General features: G+C 40.4%; 1 protein-coding gene across 1 annotated transcript; it reads left to right on the top strand.

Annotated features, from left to right (window-relative positions):
• Positions 1-6,069: 6,069 nt before the first annotated feature.
• On the top strand, positions 6,070-8,254 carry kctd12.1 (potassium channel tetramerisation domain containing 12.1). Its single transcript, XM_082175346.1, has 2 exons — positions 6,070-7,126; positions 7,161-8,254. Exon 1 carries the CDS (start codon positions 6,217-6,219, stop codon positions 7,081-7,083), a length of 867 nt encoding a protein of 288 aa, XP_082031472.1. The 5' UTR covers positions 6,070-6,216; the 3' UTR covers positions 7,084-7,126; positions 7,161-8,254.
• The last annotated feature ends 14,630 nt before the right edge of the window (positions 8,255-22,884 follow it).

The following is a 22,884-nucleotide window of genomic DNA, read 5'->3' on the forward strand; positions in this document are numbered from 1 at the left end:
TGAAGTGCATTGTTTCACAATTTGTGACTACCTTGGTATTAAATCAGTTCAAACTTTGTACAAAAACATTACTATACTGTATCATTTTCAATCATATGGTTTTATTTTAAAATATTTAGTAATATTTTTAACAATAATAAAAGTATTATTATTAATTTTTTTTTTTTAATCAAATTATACATAATACTGTGTGGAGGTTAAAAGAAATTGTCTACACATTAACAGTGATTAGATGTGCGCAAAATACTGTCTTTTTACAGGTTGAAATTAAAATCATTTCATTAAATCAGAGTGCTTTCATGGAATGAAACTGACAAAAGACAATCATGAAATCACATGATATGACACCATATTTCATTATCTTTTGCATCCACAGTAAGTGTGTTTCTCCAGCATGTGTGAAATCCGGAATTTCTATGCAATTGTGTTGTAGTGTCAGAGACAGTGTTCTGTCTGTCACTGGTTCCTCAAAGTGTCACATGAGTGCGACCACTGTAAAGTAAAAGAAATATAGCTTATCATATTGGCTAATATATTTTCATAGACAGTATTAAATGATTAGGCTTTCCAGCAGTTAATGTCATCAATATTAACAGGACAGTTTTCAATGAAAAGATTTACGTTTTGGATTTATTCTTTAAATGTCTTTTGAATGTTTTATAGAACAGTTTAAAGCCAGTCCTGTTGCTTTAACATCATTCAGGTTCAGTAAATGCTTATTTCCCATTGTTATGCATGAATTGGGCTTATTAGCTCATTACTAAAGTACTCGTGAGCTGAACTGGGTGTCAAATAAAGGACCTGTGCACAATGTGCAGTTGGTGCTCTGGGATGGAGAATCACTGAAACCTGTAAATACGCTCTTTATTTTGGCTTTAAAAGCCTTCAATATTTGGAGCAAGAATTGGAATATATATTTTCTATAAAAACATGACAAATTTATTTATATATTTTTCTAACAGATTATGTAAGGAAATGCAGACATATATATTGATTTGCAAGTTATGAAACATAAAACTGTAAACATGCTTTAAAATAAATACAAATTATTAGTTGACCAAATGAGCAGTCAAATATTATTAATGACTAAAGATTACTATATGAATCTTGATAAATCAATGTGTATCTTTGCTTTATTCTTTTCAGCTATACAATATTTCTTGTTCACAACCTCAAGTTTCTTTTCGTCCTTGGCGTCTGCAATAAAATCAAGACAGGCAAAAAACAGAATTAATTAAATAACATGAGCAGATCTGTTCACTGTAAAAAATGTCTAACCTCTCCAAGTCAAAATTTTCTAGTGACTGGTCACATCAAAATTTTTTAATTGGCCCAAGTGCAATTCTTGTTGCAATAGTCTGTTAACATTGGCTCAATGAGAAATAATACGTCAGACTAATTGAAAAATTTAGATGTTATCAGTCACAAGAAATGTTTGACTTGGGGATGTAATTTTCTTTTTTACAGTGTTGCTTTTGCTTTATTTGGTCAGCTACTGGACATTTACAATGCTAGAAAAAGGACAAAAAAAGGATTTAAAAAAATTGAACAATAATTGAACCCTCTATGCTGTGTCGTCTTTGAAAATGGTGCAGAGAAAATTGCATTTAAAAAACAATAATATTCAACCCCCCCAAAAAGTGACATTTTGGCAACAAGGAAGTGAAGGAGACATTAGCACATGTTAGGTCACATGGTGTCAAAGCTCCATTGGGAGTTCATTTTAGATTGGGAAATACATATAAATTAAATTTATAATAGCCTTTTTGCCTGTGTTTTTGGTTGATGTTAGTACGTTTATATAAGACAGAGAGGAAAAGCTGTACCTTTTCCAGAAAGTATTGATGACTGTGACGGCAGTGCACTAGAACACGAGAACGTAGTCTTACTTACTATTCACTTCTTAAGTGAATAAGTTGAAGATCGAGGAGGATAGAAACAGAGAGGGTGATGGCAGAAATGAATAATATAAGTCCTAGATTGTTTGGAAGAACTTAATTTGTATTTATTTTAAAGCATGTTTACAGTTTTATGTTTGTTAACTTGCAAATCAATATATATGTCTGCATTTCCTTACATAATCTGCTAGAAAAATATATAAATATATTTGTAATATTTTTATAGAAAATATATATTCCAGCAGCTTGAGTTGATATTTGAAATCAACACTACTGTTTCTGAAGCACTGAAGCCTGATCTTCACAATTCTACCATTTTGCTAAGTTTCATCAATTTGTAAAATTTGGAAAGTTATTCCTGAATCATAATCATGGAGCAGCGAGAAGAACCAGGGCTCTTCCCACACACCTAAGGGAATTCTTGGTGGAGGGCGTCTCTTCCAGACCCCTGTGAGCTTTCACAGCTGGCAGCTATAGTGTTAGTCAGGTTAGATCATAGTTACAGCAGCATCTCTGCCAGAGCTTAAAGACCCAAAGGTTTGGAAGAGCGCTACCTGAAGAACGCTGCTGTCCTTCCCGACATCCACGACTACAGCGTACAGGCCTACCAGGACATCTACCGTTCTGTGGCAGAGCCCATGATGAAGAGACACAGTGGTCGGCACCGTCCCTACAGTCTTAAACTCAACTCAACTCAACTTTATTTATATAGCACCACTAAAACCAACAATTGTTGACCAAGGTGCTGTACACTATATCAGATATCATCAGCATTTAACACCATGTACAACATTCATATAATCAACATTGATGAAATAAAAAAAATAACATTATATTATTTAAACATAAATATGAAATGTATGTTTAGGTTTTTTTAAGTTATATTTAAGTGTCACACCGCTCTGCTTTGCTCACCTGCTCTGGTGTGTAGCCTGCATGTGTGTGTGTGGGGGAGGGGGTGCAATTTTCGTATAATAATTTAATAATACCCAGCGATCTTCGAATATATATATTTTTGCTTGAAATGCTCATCTCTAGTTTCAAGTGGTTCCCCCAAATTCAACTGAAAATGCAACTTTTAATGACGTATGCAGTCTCAAAATTATTCAACTCCTTCAAGGCAAGTATCTTAAGTTCTTAGTAGAAGACCCTTTTGCTGTTATGACCTGCTGCAAACAAGATGTATTTTGTGATGTATGTATGACACCAGCTTCTGGCAGCGTTTCTGAGGATTCTTAGCCCATACTTCATGAGCAATGGTCTCCAGTTCAGTAATATTCTTGGGTTTGCGTGCTGCAACCGCCTTCTTCAAATCACACCAGAGATTTTCTATGGGGTTCAAGTCAGGTGACTGTGATGGCCACTGTAGAATCTTCCAGGCTTTCCTCCAGGACTTTTCCTTTCTCTGGAATTTGAGGTATGTTTGGGATCATTGTCCTGTCGGAAGGTCCAATGACGCCCAAGCTTCAGCTTCCTCATTGACGGCATGATGTTTTCTCCTAGGATTTCCACTTTTATTGTGCTTTTGGGTCAGTAGTGGTGTTTGTCTTGGAGTTCTGGCATGGAAACCGCATGCGTTTACAATGCGAACTGAAACCTCAGTGCTTGTTGCCATCAAGTCTTGCTGCAGGTCTTTTGGAGTCAATCAAGGGTTTTTCAACTCCTGTTTTGCAGATGTGCTGTTGTGAGGGATTCTATTCAGGGGGTTAAATAATTTTGAGACTGCAGAAGTCATTAAAAGTTGCATTTTCAGTTGAATTTGGGGAAACCACTTGAAACATTTGTTGAAATGTATTTCAATTACTTTTGTTTGATGTGTTCATTGTAAATTTTGCCAATAAATCTGATTTGCAATGGGGGTTGAATAATTTCGATTACAACTGTGGATGATTTCACATCTAGACTGTTTCCTAATCTTGCTTTCTAATAAACCTGGCCTTATAGTGAATATTGTTGTAATGAATTGCTTATATTCCTGTATTGTAAGTTGCTTTGCATAAAAGAGTCTGCACACAAAGACAGGCGCGACTCTCGTTTAGGTGTCGAATTACGCCTCTGTATGTTGTTTTACATTAAATAAAATGATTTAAAGCACAGTAATGATTTTATAGATAAAATAAAATATACACAAACCTGAATTTCACAGAGGAAATGCACCAAATCTGCTAAGCTGAGAAGAGAACTGTTGTTCTGGAGACTGAAGAGTTCAAAAAGCCCGCGCTCACTCAACCAACCGTCGAGTTGTCGTCACGTCGGAGGGTGGGGGAGGGGTGCATTGTTTTAATTGAGTAAACTTACTCAATTTCTTAAGAGTGTGTTAAATATATTAATAATATTGTTTTGAATTAAGTGATATTTTTGTTTCTTGAAACAGATCAGTTTAATTCAACATTCTCAAATATTTTGATAGAAATTTCACAAATATATTAAGTGCAAAGAAATAATCAATGTTAGTCAAATACTAAATCATTTTATTGAAAAAAACGTAAATATATCTGTACATTTTAAATAAAACTAGATGTACCGCATGGCGGTACAAAATATGACCGACGCTCAGTCCTGCACTGGCTTTCCACAAAAATAAATGACATGGAGCAATTTGGCTGTATTGCGTGTTTATGTATATAAGTTGTATATTTTAAAAGACTGTCTGGAGTATTCCTGTGGATCATGGATAATTTTGAGTTTTGTAATTATTTGCTATTACTATTGAAGTTTTATATCAAAAGTCATTAGTTTAGACACTTAACATCCGTAATGTGAAAATATAAGTCAATCCAAGGCTACTTTGTTACGCAATAAGATTAACAACTGTCCTTAGCCGTTGCAGAATCAGTGTAACCTACGGCCACTAGCTTAATTGAAACATGAGTGTATTTGAATACAATCTTACCGTTTAAATAGAACGCCTGTGTGGATTTCATTGATTCCAGTTCTTCTTTAAGGTCTTGATTGTTTTTGGTGAGGGTAGTATTGTGTTGTCGCAGGAATGTTATAGTTTTTTGTTGTGTGGCTATTTCTGTTGTTATTGTCGTGAATGTGTTCTTAGTCCTTTCTATTGCGCTATGTAGCTGTTGTGCTACCATGATTTTGTTTGTAGTAGGGTATATGGCTGATACCTAAAAAAAGTAGTAGTATGTGCATGTCTGTGTATGTGTGTGTGTGTTTGTGTATGTGTGTGTCTGTGTGTGTGTGTGTGTGTCTGTGCGTGTATGTATGCGTGCGTGTGTGCGCGTGTGTGTTTGTGTGTGTGTGTCTGTGCATGTGGATTTGTATGTGTTTGTATGTGTGTGTATGGGTGTGTGTCTGTGCGTATGGGTGTGTGTCTGTGCGTGTGGATGTCAGTGTGTGCGTTGCGTCTTTTGTATTCCTGCATGTGTGTGTGTGACAGTATCATCCTAAACCAGCAACCCTTCGCTCAACAACACCAACAGGGAGTGGCCCCCGGGGACCAAACGAATTTTTCCCGTAAAAGTCTAGTGGGGCTACATGCCCACCAAATTTCATGTTCCCCGGTGTTTCGGTGTCCCTGGTATCGTTGACGAAAAATTCAGTAGATGACGAAAAAAGAAAAGAAAAAAACTTTGACAATCCCTATATGACCGCTTTCGCTAGCTACGCTAGCGGCGGTCATAATTAACTGTTGGATTTTTACTCGATTGTTTGAGTTAAACATTCCAAAATAATTGAGTAAACGATATTCAGAGATTTTATTAAGTTAATAAAGTTAAATATTTCTGTAATATTTACTAAGCCACAGAATTATTTTTTACAGTGCATGTGACACTGTGATGGGTCAGATATATTTAATAGTTTTGACAAACCAGTGGAAACATAATGTCTTGACTTCACATTTTATCTGCCAATTTTCTTCTAGTTTAGTGTCAACTGAGTGCTTGTGGAGAAGAGTGAGTAGCCTACCATAATATAGACTTTTTACCACTAGATGCCACTACCACTCCTTTGTCTTGAAGGGCATGGAAGAAAATGCAATTTAATTAATTATACGACCGTTGTGTGTGAGAAGATTAGTTTTGCCATATTCCTTTGCTTTTCCTAATTTTATTATTTACATTTAAGTGTAAGTTATTTGTCTTAAACATTTTGTTTCCTTTTGATAAGAGACATCAACTAAGAGTCAGTGTAGCATCTCACTGACAGCAGGAGGCACGACATTTTGCCAATGAAGCGTTAACATCAGCCGTATTCTCTCCCCTCCCACAACCTATTTAAACAAGCATCTGCCCTTATCTTGAGTCTTTGGGAAACCCGTAGCACACAATCGCGAATAACTGTCATCTTCAGTTGAAGAGACGTTATGGCTTTGGCAGATCCCGAGTGTGGAATATCAAACGGCGCGGATTCCAGGTCCCCGTTTTCTGACATTATTGAACTAAATGTAGGAGGACAAGTGTATGTGACACGGCATACGACTTTAATAGCCGTACCGGATTCTCTCCTGTGGAACATGTTTAGTAAGAAGACACCGACAGAACTGGCACGGGACAGCAAAGGTCGTTTTTTTCTGGACAGGGACGGCTTTCTTTTCCGCTACATTTTAGACTATCTACGGGATCTACATCTGGTTCTGCCTGACTATTTTCCAGAAAAGAGCAGATTACAGCGAGAAGCTGAGTTTTTTAAGCTGCGGGACCTGTCCAAGCTCTTGTGTCCCAAAATGAGTAAAGACAACTCCATCACCGATGAGATCTGCCAGAGTGACTCGGAGGAGCCGAGCGCAAGCGCGACTCCGTTGATCGGACCCGACACCTCTCGCACGCTGTCCGTCGCCAGCACCGCTCATTCTCCTTCCCTGGAGTCCAAAAAGTCGGGCTACATCACAGTCGGTTACCGGGGCTCCTATACAATCGGAAGAGACATACAAACAGACGCCAAATTCAGGCGGGTCGCGAGGATCACGGTGTGCGGGAAAACTTCTCTGGCTAAGGAGGTGTTCGGAGACACTTTGAACGAAAGCAGAGACCCGGATCGCCCTCTGGAGAGGTACACATCACGCTATTATCTGAAATATAATTTTCTCGAGCAGGCGTTTGACAAACTGTCAGAGTTTGGCTTCCATATGGTCGCGTGCAGCTCCACTGGCACGTGCGCTTATTCCAGCAGTGACCCAAACGAGGACAAAATCTGGACAAGCTACACAGAGTATGTTTTCTGTCGCGAATGAGCCAAAATGTGTTGCATTTAATTGTGTGTGTGTGTGTGTGTGTGTGTGTGTGTGTGTGTGTGTGTGTGTGTGTATAGGCATTCCACTACCAGAGTAAAGTTTCATCCGTCTTTTTTAGAGGTGCAAACTAGTAGGCTATGAGTTTGCCTCATTCACACCAGGCAATTGTCTCGTTTTTTGCATCATCATTGTATCGGCTGTTTACTTTAAGTATTTTAAAGCATATTACATATGTAAATAAGAACTAACGAACGCAGAATAACTAGGCCTAGCTAACATAACACTTCCCTTTGTAGTTTAATTTGGTTTGCAGATAAAGTCGTTTTTTCTTTAATCCAGATTTGAGGGCCTATTTGTAAAAAGTCCCAGATGTGTTTAGTAGGCTACTTGCTATTCTTTATGCATGTATTTTAAATAAACACGTAAAATATTGCTTCATTCAACATGGCACAGAGACCACATTTGTAAGTTATAAGATGTTGAGGAATGTTCATAATGGTAGGCCTATTATACTTCTGTGGGTCAATGATTTAACGGACAGTTCCACTTTCAGGAAAAGTCGATTACTCAATCATTAGACAACAATCTGGAAAAACTCTGACAGATTACTTTGTGTTCATCAGATCAGGTAGATCTCAGTGACACTTTCCCTTAATAAGTTTAGCTTTATATTTTCACTGTAAATAAATAATCCACTAAAACGGAAAGTGTAAGTTTAATTGCTGCCTTAATTGTTTTTTTTGTTTGTTTTTTTGTAAAAATTAAAGTGGTGCCAAAGTTGCCTGCAGTGATATTTTGCACTTTTTTTGACCAGTTTGAATTTCATTAAGTATTAAGGAAATAGAGTGGAACTTCTTAAAATAAAAAGAAGAAAAAGAAATTTGTAAAAAAATATCAATGAAACAAATAAATTACAAAATTTTCTTAAAAGTGAGGCTTAAAATTGTATAGCATACAACTGGATTGTATTACATTTTTTTACACCTTTTTTGTTTGGGCGAAGAGTGGGAATAGTTCGGGGGTTTGTGTGTGTGTGTGTTTAAAGTTTAAGGTTTATATGTATTACGACAGTGTTTCCTTTTATTCCAACATTGTAAACATGCTCTATCTGTACTGTAGTCTGTTCAAAGAGTCAATCATTCAATAAATTATAATCTGTCATAATCTTTCAGCCTTAGTCAGATTTTTGTCTGTTTCCATTGTGTCTTGTGCAGCTCTAAAGGCTGGAGGGCTAAACAAGAACATGTCTAACCATCTGCTGAACAACCCACTCTTCTGTTTTTACTCTTCTGTTTGGTGCAAATGCATCCCATGCTTTAAGTGCATTCTATTTTTAAAATACCTTTTTGTGGCATGGATATAGAAGTGGAATCACTGGGGAAAAAAATCATATTTGAATTCAAATGGAATGTTAAAATTCTTTTAGCAATAACACAAAACATTAATCATTCATTTTTGCAGAACTTTATCTAAACTCTTCAAGCAGTGATAGAGATTCAGGGAGAAAACGAATTACTTGGAAATAACTGGGATTAAGAAATCAGTCCTTGAGTTTGCTTTTTGGATGGAGTATTATTAACTGTGCTCCCAAGAGGTTTGGGGGTCAGCCAGATTATTTCAGTGGCCTAATCATGGATCATTGCCAGTTCTAATGAATATATTAATTGTACCAATGTACAATAGTTCCCTTTCCGTTTTTTGTGACACAAATGTTCTTGAAATGCAGATGGCGCAGCTGTGCACAAATATAGGTGGCATTATCATTTCGAGTGTAAATAATGAAAGGATCCAGCTGCAAGGTTAGGGTTACAGGACGGGTCTCTCTGTTAGCATGCAATGAAAGTCCTTAGTTCTATTTGCATTCTACAAAATATACTAAACATTTTCAGCTCATTACATATAAATGGGAGTAAGAATGATCTGAAAAGTGTGGGGTGGACACATTATAATCATTACACTTCTGGATAAAAGTATCCACCTTATATGTCAATGCAGAATTAGGCTGTGAATGTGCAAGACTTATGATTCATTAGCCCTGTAAATAACTATAAGAATAAGAAAGTGCGTGTTAAACTATATGCTACATACAGAGTGTTTATGTTTATGAAAAAATGTAATATAACAAATACCAGTTTGCAATATCAAGCAGCATATTGTCTGCATTGCAGTGACTGTAAAAGCTCATTGAAGTGCCATCATACTTGGGGCAAATTAAGTCATGTATATAAAAAGAAGGGGACCAAGAACCGGCACACCATTGGTTATTTGATGTGATTTGGACACCCGTTTCTATGGGGAAAGTTAATGTTGCCTTGCCTGTGAGGTAAGACTCAAACTAGCAAATTGCAGTTGTTGTGAAGCTCAGGTCAGGGGAGAATATGGTGGTTCACCATCTAAAAGGTAGCAGAGAGGTACATAAAGTTGCATAAAACCTTAAAGATCTGAGAAGCTTCGGATGATGAAAAGTGGAATAGCTAGAATTATTTTATTTTTATTCAGTTAATATCAACTCAGAATCAGATCAAATCATTGCATCAGACAGATGAATATTTGAAAATCTCTATTCTTGCTGTTTCAGCTTCCAGCATACTCTCTGTTCTCCTAGAAAACCTTTATTTTCTGAGAAAATCAGATCAAAAGCATTGCGTAACAAAACATTCCACAAGACTGACTTCAGACTTTTTTTTTATTTTTTTTAAGTGATCATTCTACTTCAGTTCTTAGCTAAAAATAACCAATACTCTCAGCTGAGAAATTTATTAATGGTCTATATGCACTAATTGCACAACTCAGTTCTTTCTCAAGGAGAGTATTAAGTGAAGTGCAAATTTCATATATTTTGAAGTTTCAATCTCCAAAAAATGGTAGCCAATACTTTGATAAGATTCCATATTAATCAAGGTAGAATTTACGTGCAACATCCTTACTTGCCACTTATCATTACTTGCCACTCATTGACTCAAAATAACTTTATTTGAGAGTATGTTCAACATTCCCTGAGCTGGTGCTAACAGTCTCCCAATGAGGCATTTATATTTTACCTGTGGAAATGCTGTGGCATAATTTCTAACAGCTGAAATTCTATACGTTTAAAAACCTAGACTCATATTGACTCAAATTAAGATAGGCGTTCTAAATCTACAAAAACTGCATTTTTAATCAGCATCACTATTTGCAGGCATGGTTGAGCAGTACTTGCATGATGTGCCATGTATTTTTTTTCTTCTTTTTGGAATGGATTAGCCCATCATTAACGGTTCGATGTATAATCTGCAACCAGAGCAATTTAGTGACAGCTAAATGCAGGGTGATGTGTTATGTAGACTCATTAGTCTGGGAGGGAAGATTGTGGATTTTTGACATCTTTGAAAGCATTTTGAAATAAACCTCTAACAACTCCATTACCTAACAACTATGGAATGCAGTCCCATGGGAACAGACATTAACGGTTTAGCAGTTCGTAGCCTTGATCACTCAGCCACCTCATGACGCTGAAAACCGGTTTATGATATAGTTATTTTAGTAGAAGTAGATTTTAGTGCTTTCTCAGTAAATTCAGTTGTTGAGCAGTAACTTCATTTTTTTATTGTTAAATATATTCTAACACAATACATTGTTGGAAATATCCTAAAATCCACATGAATAGAACACAACATAGTGATCTTAATTAGTGATCCAGTGTTTAAATGATAATATACTTCTGCATTATTCTTTGACTGAGATTAGGATTGAGAGGGATTCATGTTTTGAACGATGTGTAATGTAGAAATTGCATACAGAGTGACGTTATTGATATTTCACACAATTTCTTTTCAGTGATGTCACTACAATGAGCTGTGGAATATCCAACTTTTAAAAAGATCCAACATTATGGATTTCAATTCTAGGATTTATTGTAGTCTTGACAGAATGACAGAATCTTTTCAATAAATAGAAATTATGCAGGCTTAAAATGTTCTTAAAAATGGGAAAGCTTATTGTTTTGGCACATGAGAGGAAAACCATAAAAATAAGTGACTGACAGGTATAATCCTGGTGTATGGATAAATAAGAGATGATGTGGCTGGGATGGGAAAACAGATGCTTATTATGGACCAAATATTTTATTGGTGAAGGCCTGATGTTATATTATTTATTTTCAAAAATACTTAGAATGATTTCTCAAAACCTTTCTCAAAAATCATGTCATATTATATAATCTGTATGTTTATAATTAAATGTGTGACTCAGTGTGAATATTTCTTATAGCATTCTCTAATGCAAACAAGCAAGCGCAAAGTCCAACAATTAATCATAAATGCATTTCCTGCTTTTAGAATAGATGTCGGCCTCACTTATTTAAACCAGGGACTTTAGTTGTCAAGGCTAGTAATTTCAAAATAGTGATCACTGGCTTTCTTAAAGGGGTCATATGATGCAATTTCTTGTTTTCCTTTTTTCTTTAGTGTGTAATGTAGCTGTTTGTGCATTTGCACAGTTTGTGCATTTGATTTGCAGAGTTACAAAGCTCAAAGTCTCAAAGAGACTATCCCTGATCTATACGACATATTTTTAGTGTTTCTAGTACTGAACCCAAAGAGATATTCTTTGTAAAAGTTAAGGCTCAGCCACGCCTTCCTAAAACTCTTCATTCAAATACGACCCCACAAATCTACGTCAGTATGTGGGGGCAGAGTTTAACACCGACCAAATGTATACTCAAAGAAAGAAGGCGTAACTTTTATTCTCGCTGTATTATTGTTGCCGCCGGCACCGCCATGTCGTGGAGACACTGTGTTTTTCATTGTGAAAGCCAAAACTACATGTTTGGCCTTCCAAAAGAGGACACAATCAGAAAACAGTGGTTAAGCTTTATTTACAACACTGTTCCAGAACAGTACAACCAAAATATTCGACTGTGTGCTGCGCATTTTTCGGAGGACTGTTTCCAGAACCTGCGAGAGTACAAGGCCAGCTGTGCACAAACGCTGATTCTAAAAAGTGGGCTAATTCCATCTTTGCAAGTACATTCTGGTGCTTCTGACTCATAGACACAGCCTGTAAGTATGTTACATATTTTAAAGGGACACTCCACTTTTTTTGGAAATAGGTTCATTTTACAACTCCCCCAGAGTTAAACAGTTGAGTTTTACCGTTTTCGAATCCATTCAGCCGATCTCCGGGTCTGGCGGTGCCACTTTTAGCATAGCTTAGCATAGATCATTGAATCGGACATGACCATTAGCATCTCTCTCAAAAAAATGACCAAAGAGTTCCGATATTTTTCCTATTTAAAACTTGACTCTTCTATAGTTACATCGTGTACTAAGACCGACGGAAAATGCAAAGTTGCGATTTTCTAGGCTGATATGGCTAGGAACTATACTCTCATTCCTGCGTAATAATCAAGAAACTTTGCTGCCGTACCATGAGTGCAGCAGGCGTAATGATATGACGCAGCGCCTGAAAATAGTCCCCAGCTCAGCTACAAAATATCGAAACTCTTTGGTCATTTTTTTGAGAGAGATGCTAATGGTCATGTCCGATTCAATGATCTATGCTAAGCTATGCTAAAAGTGGCACCGCCAGACCCGGAGTTCGGCTGAATGGATTCGAAAACGTTAAAACTCAACAGTTTGTTACTGACTATTCAAACACAAGTTTTAAGCAGTAGCCTATAGAGTAGCGCTTGTTTGTCGTTTCTACGATCACAAATGCAGATATGGTTTTATGTATAAAACCTTACCAAATTGATACGTTCTGGGCCAGTCGCGCTGGCAAGGTTGATCGATCAGCTTGGTCATCTGCATTTTCCGGATCAGATTCGGGCTCGAATTGTACCGACATTATCACCTGACCTTAGCTGTGTCCCAATTCAGGGGCTGCATCCTTTGAAGGCTGCGTCCTTCGAAGTGCGCGGCCGACGCAGCCTTCGAAGGACGCACCTCGGGTGCTTCTCAATATCCCTCCTCGTCTCCTCGCTTCTCCGTCCTCCATCCAATGACCCGGAAACCTATCAAGCCACCTTGAAGGACATCTCAGTTATCTAATTGCACCGCGAGGAGTCGAGGATCGAGGAGTGAGGAGGCTTCCTGAGGAGTTATGAGCGAGGATATACAGGTGAATCCTATGCGGAAGTGTTTTATCGACTAAACGTGAGGCACATATAAATTCTCCTCCCCCTTCACATCGGTCACAATCATCTTTAAAATCACTTTACCTTTGCAGTTTATATAAACCACGCATCTCACATATTTCAACAGGGTATCTTGCTTTATTATTATTTATTATGAATATCTTAAATAACCAAACTTTAACAACATAAGGGCAGATCCTTTGTGCGCTGCTGATGACGTAGTGAAGTGACGCTCAAGTGATCAAGTATTCCAATGTATAAAAAAAGCTTTCATTCGATTCCTCCATCCTCCTTTTCTTTCCTTGCCTCCTTCCCTCGCATCCTACAGGGGGTGGAACTGAGAAGCGAGGAAAGGAAATGAGGATGCACAAATAAGAATTGAGAAGCACCCCTCATTTCTTATTTGTGCATCCTCGTTACCTTTCCTCGCGTCTCAGTTCCACCCCCTGTAGGATGCGAGGGAAGGACGCAAGGAAAGGAAAGGAGGACGAGGAATCAAATCTTTTTTTTTATACATTGGAATACTTGATCATTGGAGCAGCCCTCCACAGCGTCATCAGCAGCCCAATTCGACGGTCCTTCGTAGGCTCCTTCAAAATGTGGCCTGCAAATGCGTCCTTCTTTTCCAGTGAATGCAAGATACACCAGAAGGATCCTTCACAGCCTTGCCTACCCCAGAATTCATTGCGCGCCAGAGACAAATTGCCAGATTACACTTTTAAATGTAAGTATTAGGTTTCAATTTAATCGACTAATCTAATGCATCTAATAATAAAAATGAAAGAAAAATATATATCACAATAAAGGTTCAAATGTTGACTTATATGTTACCAGTATGCGATTTTACATAGGCTAGTTTATACTATTTAGACTTTATTATGTACATATTGACCATGGTGTAGCCTACATTTTTACATAGGTTTTCAACCCCGTTTTATTTTTAGGCAGTCATAAATATATATATATATATATATATATATAAGTCCAGTACCATTGTTACTGCCACACAATGGCTGATGGCTGTCACAGTTGCTAGGTGACAAAACCAGACCGTCCCATTGAACAACTCCCGGGATACAGCTAGCAACAATTTGTTAAAGGGGTGGTAAAACACGATTTCACTTTTCTAACTTTAGTTAGTGTGTAATGTTGCTGTTTGAGCATAAACAACATCTGCAAAGTTACAACGTTCAAAGTTTAAAGCAAAGGGAGATATTTGCTTTTAAAGAAATCAATTTCTAAGAACTACAGAAACGGCTGAGAAGGACTACACGACATTCCTGTGGGCTTGCTGACATCACTAAGCCCAACATTTACATAAACCCCTCCTCATAGAGGGGGCGAGGCCATTTTATGTTGCTTTGGAGAAGAGTTGTTGTGGTAGTAGAGTGTCGTTGTCGCTATGCCGTCGAAACGCTGTTATTTTCACCCAGATTGGAGGTCCACTTTGTTCAGTCTTCCTAAGGACGATTACAATTTATTTTTAACTCGGTCCCTCATAATTATAATCCAAATGTCGCTCTCTGTGCTGCACATTTTCCGGAGGAAAGCTTCCTCAATCTACACGAGTTACAATGCAGGATTCATACAACGGCTTGTCCTGAAAGATCGAGCAGTTCCAACTTTAAAAACAGAAGCTGTTTACGAGCCACAACATGTAAGTACGGTATTTTTTCGTTGATGAGTTTTCCTGTAATAGTTCGTATTGTTAATTGTACATTGTAGCGAGGAAGTAAACGAAGGACAACGCTGTTTGTCTCCACAAACCAGTTTGTTAAATGCTAACGTTAATTCATACTTATCCGACAAACACATACAAACTTCTGTTTAATATCACCAGCGCAGCGAACTTGGAATGTTCGAGGTTGTTGTCGTTTATGTGATCACTGTAAATTATTCTTTGATTATAGCTTTTATGTATTGTTTATCTACAGGCATGCTAAACATGGTTTGTGTTTGATTTGGCTACTGTTGTAAAGCCGATGTTTAGTGTTCGTATTGGGTTAATAGTTCTGGCGACAGATATTTAGCTACAATCGTTTTAAATATACAAAAGTAACAGTGTCATATAGCGATCACAATAGATCTGCAGTCTGCACAAAAAAAAAACATACCTTTCTGATTCTGAAACGTCCTTTAACAGCCGTTCTTGAACAGGTTCTGCTCGATCCTCTCCACTAACATTCTCTGGGTCTGATTCGGGCTCAAACTGGTATGGGAATATTAACGCCGTTGTTTACTGAAGCACAAACTACCGGTGAGGGTAAGGGGCGTTTCCGAAACAACGTGCACTTGGCGGTTAGCGAATCACAACACACTGGGCCAGCTAACCATTCTGAGACCATTGCGTATTTTTGAGGGCGGGGCTTCTTAGAACCAGGAAATCATCCTACCGTTTTTACAAGAAGGGACCAGGGAAGGGACAGAGCAGTGTAGAATAATGGTTAAATATGTGAAAAATAATGCGAATTTTAAAAAACGAAGCATGAACACATGTTACAGTGGACCCCACAAACACAATCAAGCCTTCGAAAAAAGGTGTTTTACCACCCCTTTAATGTGACAATACATTTTGTTAGTTTCATTTTCCATATAACCAGTGGTGGAATGTAACAACATAAATTTACTCTGGATTAAAGTATAAATTTGAAGTACTTCAACTCCACTTCATCAGAGGCAAATATTGTACTTTTTATGAAAAACTGACTTTTTACACATGGATATTAGATTTTAATATTTAGATTTTGTAAAAAAAAAAAAAAAAAAGAAGAACAGTAGGCTATATAATAGAAACACAAAAAATATGTTGTATAGATCAGGGATAGGCAACGTTTGGTCCTGGGGGGCTGCTGTCATGCAGAGTTTAACAAGCAGAAACCAGGGATAATGCGGATATTATGTCATTGACAGACGACAAGTGAACATGGACGAGCCATTATTTAAAATTGGAATTTCTCTGAAATGAAACATCTTTGGGATATTGTAAGTAGGCCTACACAACTGCAGGAAATTCGGCCGAATTCTCCACTGGATTTTACGTCTTAGGGATGTTTGGGGGGTGTTGGAGCGTCAAAATTGTACTTACAGGGATGGAAATCAACCAGCGGAAAGAAATGTTTACCCGCGGCAATGACTTAAAAGTAGCCCAATTCTGCGGGAAAACCTCGGACTTGGCAACACTGATGGTAGGCCGCATTAGAAGGATCCTTCGACTTCCAGTCCAAAATTATCATGCCCTTAACTCGCTAACTTCCCTACGTCTCATTTCCTCGGATGTACGTCATTGCTTATGTTGCATGAGTGCCCACTACTGGCGGAACCTTTGCAACAGAGAGCCTAAGTCCCTACCCTCCGCTTCCGGCTCATGGGACCTTATTTCTGAAAAAATATGTATGGTAATGGCGAGAGACAACTTATCTTTTTATTCCGTCTGAACTGTGCCCTGAATTACACATGATGTTTGTCAATTTAAAAGATAATTATGAAAGTCAAGAAAGTCGCAGTTTGTCATAAAACAGAAGAGTAACATTTAGTTGTATGTGAAAATCGCTCAATGAACTACATCTCTCGTCTCGCACTATGTACGTATGTGTGCAGTCTGGCACAAAACACTCAGGCATGACGGCGTAACGTTACGATTATAACTTAAGTCTTATAACGTAAGACTGTAGAAAAAATGACAGACGTTAGCTTCAGTAAAGTTAGCTTCATTCACTGAGAGAAAAGGTATGGCGTCACATGTGTGCCTTTTGGGTTTGTATGTAATTACGTATTTTCACAGTCTTATACCTCAACAGTTTTACATCAAACTGCGACTTTCTTGACTTTAAAATGTATCTTTTAAATTGACAAACATCATATGTGTAATTCAGGGCACAATTCAAACGAGATCAAAATATGTGTTGTCTCTCGCCATTGACTACCATACAATATTTTTCCGAAATAAGGTCCCATGGTGGTCCACCGGAAGGGGAGGGACTTAGGCTCTCTATACGCTGATTTCACGCAGCCGCCATTTTGAAATCGAAAGTGAGGCTCCGGTGGGAAGAACCCCGGAAGTAAAGATAAACAACAATGCCTTGGATTACCAACCTAAAGCTGCTGCCGCGATTTATACTATTGGATGTTACTATTCAATATAGGATATGTATATAGTTCATTCCTGCTTCTTTTTTTACATTCTGAATTATATATAAAAAAATTATTTTATTTATAAATGAATTTCACTGTATATAGTCTAAAGTATGAAAGAAATGTATGTACATTTTTAGAATTGACACACCATCATTAAACACAACAATACGCCATCGCATTCACGACTCTCCTGTGATTAAAGGCGACACTTCCGGTTTTCTTCCCACCGGAGCCTCGCTTTCGATTTCAGAATAACGGCGGCGTGAAATCAGCGTATAGGCTGAATTGGAGGCCTTGATCACTTAGAATCCACTATGGGGTTGATTTATAATTGTTTTTCCCCTTACGAAATTGTTTAATGCAGCATATTCTATATGTATATAGGTGTGTTTGAGTTGGTTTAAAAATGTAATATATACATCATAGAGTTGTTTGTGGTGGGGTAAATTAAACGCAATATGCGTTGACGTCACAATCGTGTTGCATTGTGGTATATTTTGACCGAGGGAGCGAGGGTTTGTCCATATAAACTTCCCTCGTTCACGTGGAACGCACTTCAAAATGGTGGCAGGGATTCCCCCAAGGGGAAGTGCTTAGGGAAGTTCGCAAGTGCGTGTCCAAAAGTGGACTGGAACGCAGCCTTGGGAAAGCCTTCGTCGGCCGCTGTGACGCAATTGGCCTTCAAATGCGGCCTTCAGAGGATGCAGACCCTGGCTGTGTTCCAGTCCAAAATTGTCATGCCCTTCACTCGCTAACTTCCCTCCGTCTCGTTCACGCGGATGTACGTCATTGCTTACGATGCACGAGTGCCCAATACTGGCGGAAACTGCAATGGGCTGAATTGGAATGTCCTAAGCCCTTGATCACTTGGAATCAGCTTAAGAGTTGATTTATTATTTAATTCAATTTAATATTATTTATTATTATTTTTCCCTTTAAGAATTTTTTTAATGCAGCATCCAAATGTATAGGTGTGTGGGGGTTGTTTTAAATTAAAAAATATATACATATAGGTGCCTGAAGTGTACATATGAAGTAGACTCGCTCCCTCGGTCAAAATCGAGGGAACGAGGGTCTGTCCATACAAACTTCCCTCGACCACTTCACGAAGTGGAACGCACTTCAAAATGGCGGCGGGGATTCCCCCGAGGGGAAGTGCTTAGGGAAGTTCGCAAGTGCGTGTCTAAAAGTGGACTGGAACGCAGCGCCTGAATTGGGACACAGCTATATCGTTCCAAAAATGGTAAGGGGCGTGACATTTCCATCTCACGCTTAAGGTATTCGGGCCAATCAAAATGCACTGGATCACTGGCCAATCAGAGCACACCACGCTTTTCAAAATGGTGAGCTTTGTAAAAATCAAGCGGGAAGGAAGTCGACCGGAAGTTGAAGCCGGCCGCGTGCCACCATCTTGTAGCAGAACTTCACCTGCTGTTAGCATCCCATTGACTCCCATTCATTTTGGCGTCACTTTGACAGCGAATAACTTTACATCTGAGGCATTTGAAGACTCCATTTGTCCATTATTTATTTCTAAAGAAACACGACAATGTATAAAATGCTCCATTACCTTGTAGCTTACGTTATGGCCCAGTAAAAACAGTTTTTGTAAAAGTAGGCTAACGATTGCGTCATAACCACACGACTCTCTGTCGCACAGTAGAGAGATTACCGTATTTACGGGAGGAGAAGCTCGCGGGCAATCGGGGAGACGTGGAGGCAAAATGACAAAATAATTAATCAGAATACCTAGCAAAAGTTTCTCCTGCTCGTAGCTCATGGACACCTCCTACTCACGATCTCCGTCTCTGCAAGATTCGGAAGGGAATGATTCAGATTTCTCATGCCACAGCTACTAGAAGACAGACGGGTTGCTCACGTCACATCTACGTCGTCAAGCTCGGTTTGAGTCTGCGCGTCAGGAACGGAAGTCCTAAAAAATCGCTGAAAATGGGCTTCACTTGCCTCAATGGGCTTTATGCACAGCTACACTACTTCCTGAACTTCAGCCAGCTCTTTGTTTCCTGTCTGTCATTATTGGACAAACTGATTAATCCAGGTGTGCCTGACCTCAGTAACAATAATCAGACACACCTGGATTAATCAGTTTGTCCAATAATGACAGACAGGAAACAAAGAGCTGGCTGAAGTTCAGGAAGTAGTGTAGCTGTGCATAAAGCCCATTGAGTTCCAATGAGATGACTCTGTCCATTTCTTATACTGTCTATGGTAAAAATCGACGCGTTTCAGAAAGGCGGGGAATAGAGGAGCAACATTAATGTACGGCAGTGGCGGATCTACGGGGTGGCAAAGGGTGGCAGCTGCCACCCCTGGGATACAGTCTTGCCACCCCTGTTGCCACCCCATTTATAAATCAGATCATATTTTTTAAGTATATTTTATGTTCATAGCCTACACGCTGAAGGCCAAGGAGACCCGCAACAAACTCCTCTCAAACAGAAATCGCCGATTTAGAATCCCCTCCCCCTCACAATGGTTTCACCCATCACTAGCACGGCAGCGACCCCCGCGAAAATGAAATTTCACCAGTGGCAGCAGGGCAGCCTGGGCAGGCTGCACAGTGCATCTGTCTGCAGTACGCAGTGTCCTGCAACCCGACTGGAGAGACTGAGCTGCCCCAGAGCCTTTGAAGGTGAAGTGAGTTTCCCCAGGTGTAGTTTTTAAATACACGTTTAACTTAAAGTTACATTTGTAATGAATGTATTGTATGCTAAATACGATTCAGCATCAGCAAAAACAATAGGTTACTGTCGTAACCCGGGTTCTCTGAAACATCGAGTGGAGAGATCCACCTATGGGAAGGGCATCCGTACCTGACCTCTGCAGAAGCATCCAATTGCACCAAGTCTGGCTAGACAGACAGAAGCGCGCAGCCAATGCCAAGTAAGGCCACACCCCTTACCCAGGCATATATAACTTCTCTGCGGGCTGCTATTCCTCAGTAAGTATATTCGCTTCTCGTGCGGCAAGCGGGGCAACGCTGGTGGATCTCTCCACTCGATGTTTCAGAGAACCGGGGTTACGACAGTAACCTATTGTTCTCTTTCATCATCTCGTTTCGAGATCCACCTATGGGAGAGACATGGACAGCTCCCCGATTGCCCAATACACTCACAGTGAGGTTCTGAAGCCAGAGAAGGACGGTCACCTCAGAGAGGCGGTGCCTGACACGTCCCCTACTCATGAACCTGCAAGGATGATTCCACACCTAACTGCTGTGGATAAGCAGGGCATGAAACATGCATGTGACACATACACGATAACCCCAGTACACCAACGCATATAATTACACTTATGAATGAATAAAAAATGCTTGGTGACAAGAATGAGCCTGGCCAACCAGCCCATTCATTCCTTATTGGTTCTACCCAACGAGGTTACAGGAAAGGGTTAAGAAGACCCCACTCCTAAAACTGAATGTGCTACCGAGGTTCTGGTGACATCCAGCCGGTAGTAACGCACAAAGGTATGAGGAGATGCCCAACTAGCAGCGGAGCAGATGTCCTGCAGTGACACTCCCCTAAACAAGGCCCAAGAGGCGGCTAAGCCCCTTGTGGAATGCGCCCTGATGCCCCTAGGGGGCTGCACTCCCTTTGCTTCATAAGCCATAGTTATAGCGCCCACAAGCCAATGTGAGAGGCGTTGCTTCGATATGGGACTCCCTCTGTGCGGTGGGGCCCATGAAACAAAGAGCTGGTCGCTCTTCCGGAAAGCACCGGTCCTAGTCACATATGTCTGTAAAGCACGGACTGGACACAGAGCATTCAGCCTCTGATCCTCCGAGGAGGCATAGGGTGGAGGGTGAAAAGCGGACAGCTCCAACACCTCCGAAGTGAACGCAGGAAAGCACTTCGGCACGAAGGCCGGGTTAGGCTTAAGGGAAACCTTATCTCCACTGATGGAGAATTTAGTGCACGAGGGGTGAACCGAGAGTGCATGTAGCTCACTGACCCGTTTAGCAGATGCCAAAGCCAAGAGCAAAGCTGTCTTGAAGGACAGCAACTTAAGGGAAATACTCCCCAGAGGCTCAAAAGGATATTGAGACAGCGCTTCCAGCACCATGGAGAGGTCCCATTCCGGAACAGTTTTCCTGGTGACTGGCAGAGAGCGGCGCGCACCCTTCATAAATCTGCGGATTAGAGGGTGCTGCCCGACAGTAGAGCCCTCAAAACCCACATGACAAGCTGAAATAGCAGCTAGGTAGACCTTAATAGTGGAAAAAGACCTCCCTTTTTCCATAAGGCCTTGAAGGAAACACAAAATATCAGGCACAGAGCACTGATAAGATGTGAGACCACGCCCATCACACCACCCTTCGAACACTTGCCACTTACAGCCATAAAGGGACCGTGTAGAAATGGCCCTAGCATTCTGAATAGTGGCAATGACACTCGGCGAGAGCCCCAGTGCATTTAGGTTCGTCCTCTCACGGGCCAGGCCCAGAGAGCGACCCTGTCCGGGTGGGGGTGGAAAATCTCCCCGTTGGCTTGGGACAATAGGTCCGTGCGAAGGGGGAGGCGCCACGGCTCGGCGTGTAACAGAGAAATTATCTCCGCCAGCCATGGAGCTTTGGGCCACCTGGGTGCTATCAGAATGAGAGACAGGCACTGCTCTCTCACCCTGGCCAGAGTAGGCATTATCAGGCACAGGGGAGGAAAAGCATACAGGAGCACTTTGGGCCATGGGTGGGCCAGTGCATCTATCCCGAGGGGCGCGTCCATGTCCCTTAGCGAGAAGAACATAGGACACTGGTAGTTTTCGTGCGAGGCGAATAGATCTACGGTCGCCCGTCCGAATCTCATCCATAGCATTTCCACTATCTGCGGGTGAAGACGCCAATCTCCGTAGATTGGGTTTCCCCTCGATAGAAGATCCGCACCTCTGTTCAGAATGCCCGAAACATGAGTTGCGCGTAACGACAGGAAAACTCGCCTGCTCCACACCAAAAGCTTGTAGGCTAGAGCGTGAAGTTTCGACGAGCGCATGCCGCCCTGACGGTTGATATAAGCCACGGCCGTGGTATTGTCGCACCGTACAAGAACGTGATGTCCCTGCAGGCGAGGCAGAAAATGATTCAGAGCTTTCCAGATGGTCAAAAGCTCTAAATAATTTATGTGTGCTGAACGCAGTCTGCTCGGCCACAGACCGTTCACCGTTCTGCCCTCCTGGGTGGCACCCCAGCCTGTTAAGGACGCATCCGTCGTCACAACTTTCCGCATCGTAACCGCCCCCAGAGGGGTTCCCCGTGCGTAAAAGTCTTCGCTCTCCCAGTGACGCACTGCTGCCATGCAAGCGTGTGTCACTGTTACAAAGCGGCAAAGATCGCGAAGCGGGCTGAAATGTAGTGACAAAACCCATTTCATGAACGCTCGCATTCTCAGAAGTCCCAATGGCACAACTTGGATGGATGAAGCCATGAGACCCTGCAGCCTGAGGCATGTGCGATACTGTACTCTCGCCCCTTCTCTGAACTGAGACAGACAGTCCATCAGAGAGCGAACGCGTTCTTGGGAGAGACGCGCTCGCATGGA

The sequence above is a fragment of the Leuciscus leuciscus genome, assembly GCF_965113295.1.
Source record: "Leuciscus leuciscus genome assembly, chromosome: 7".
NCBI classification, from domain to species: domain Eukaryota; kingdom Metazoa; phylum Chordata; class Actinopteri; order Cypriniformes; family Leuciscidae; genus Leuciscus; species Leuciscus leuciscus.

What these genes read in the sequence shown, in the direction of transcription:
- kctd12.1 (XM_082175346.1), top strand. Translation starts at nt 6,217, where the DNA reads ATGGCTTTGGCAGATCCCGAGTGTGGAATATCAAACGGCGCGGATTCC.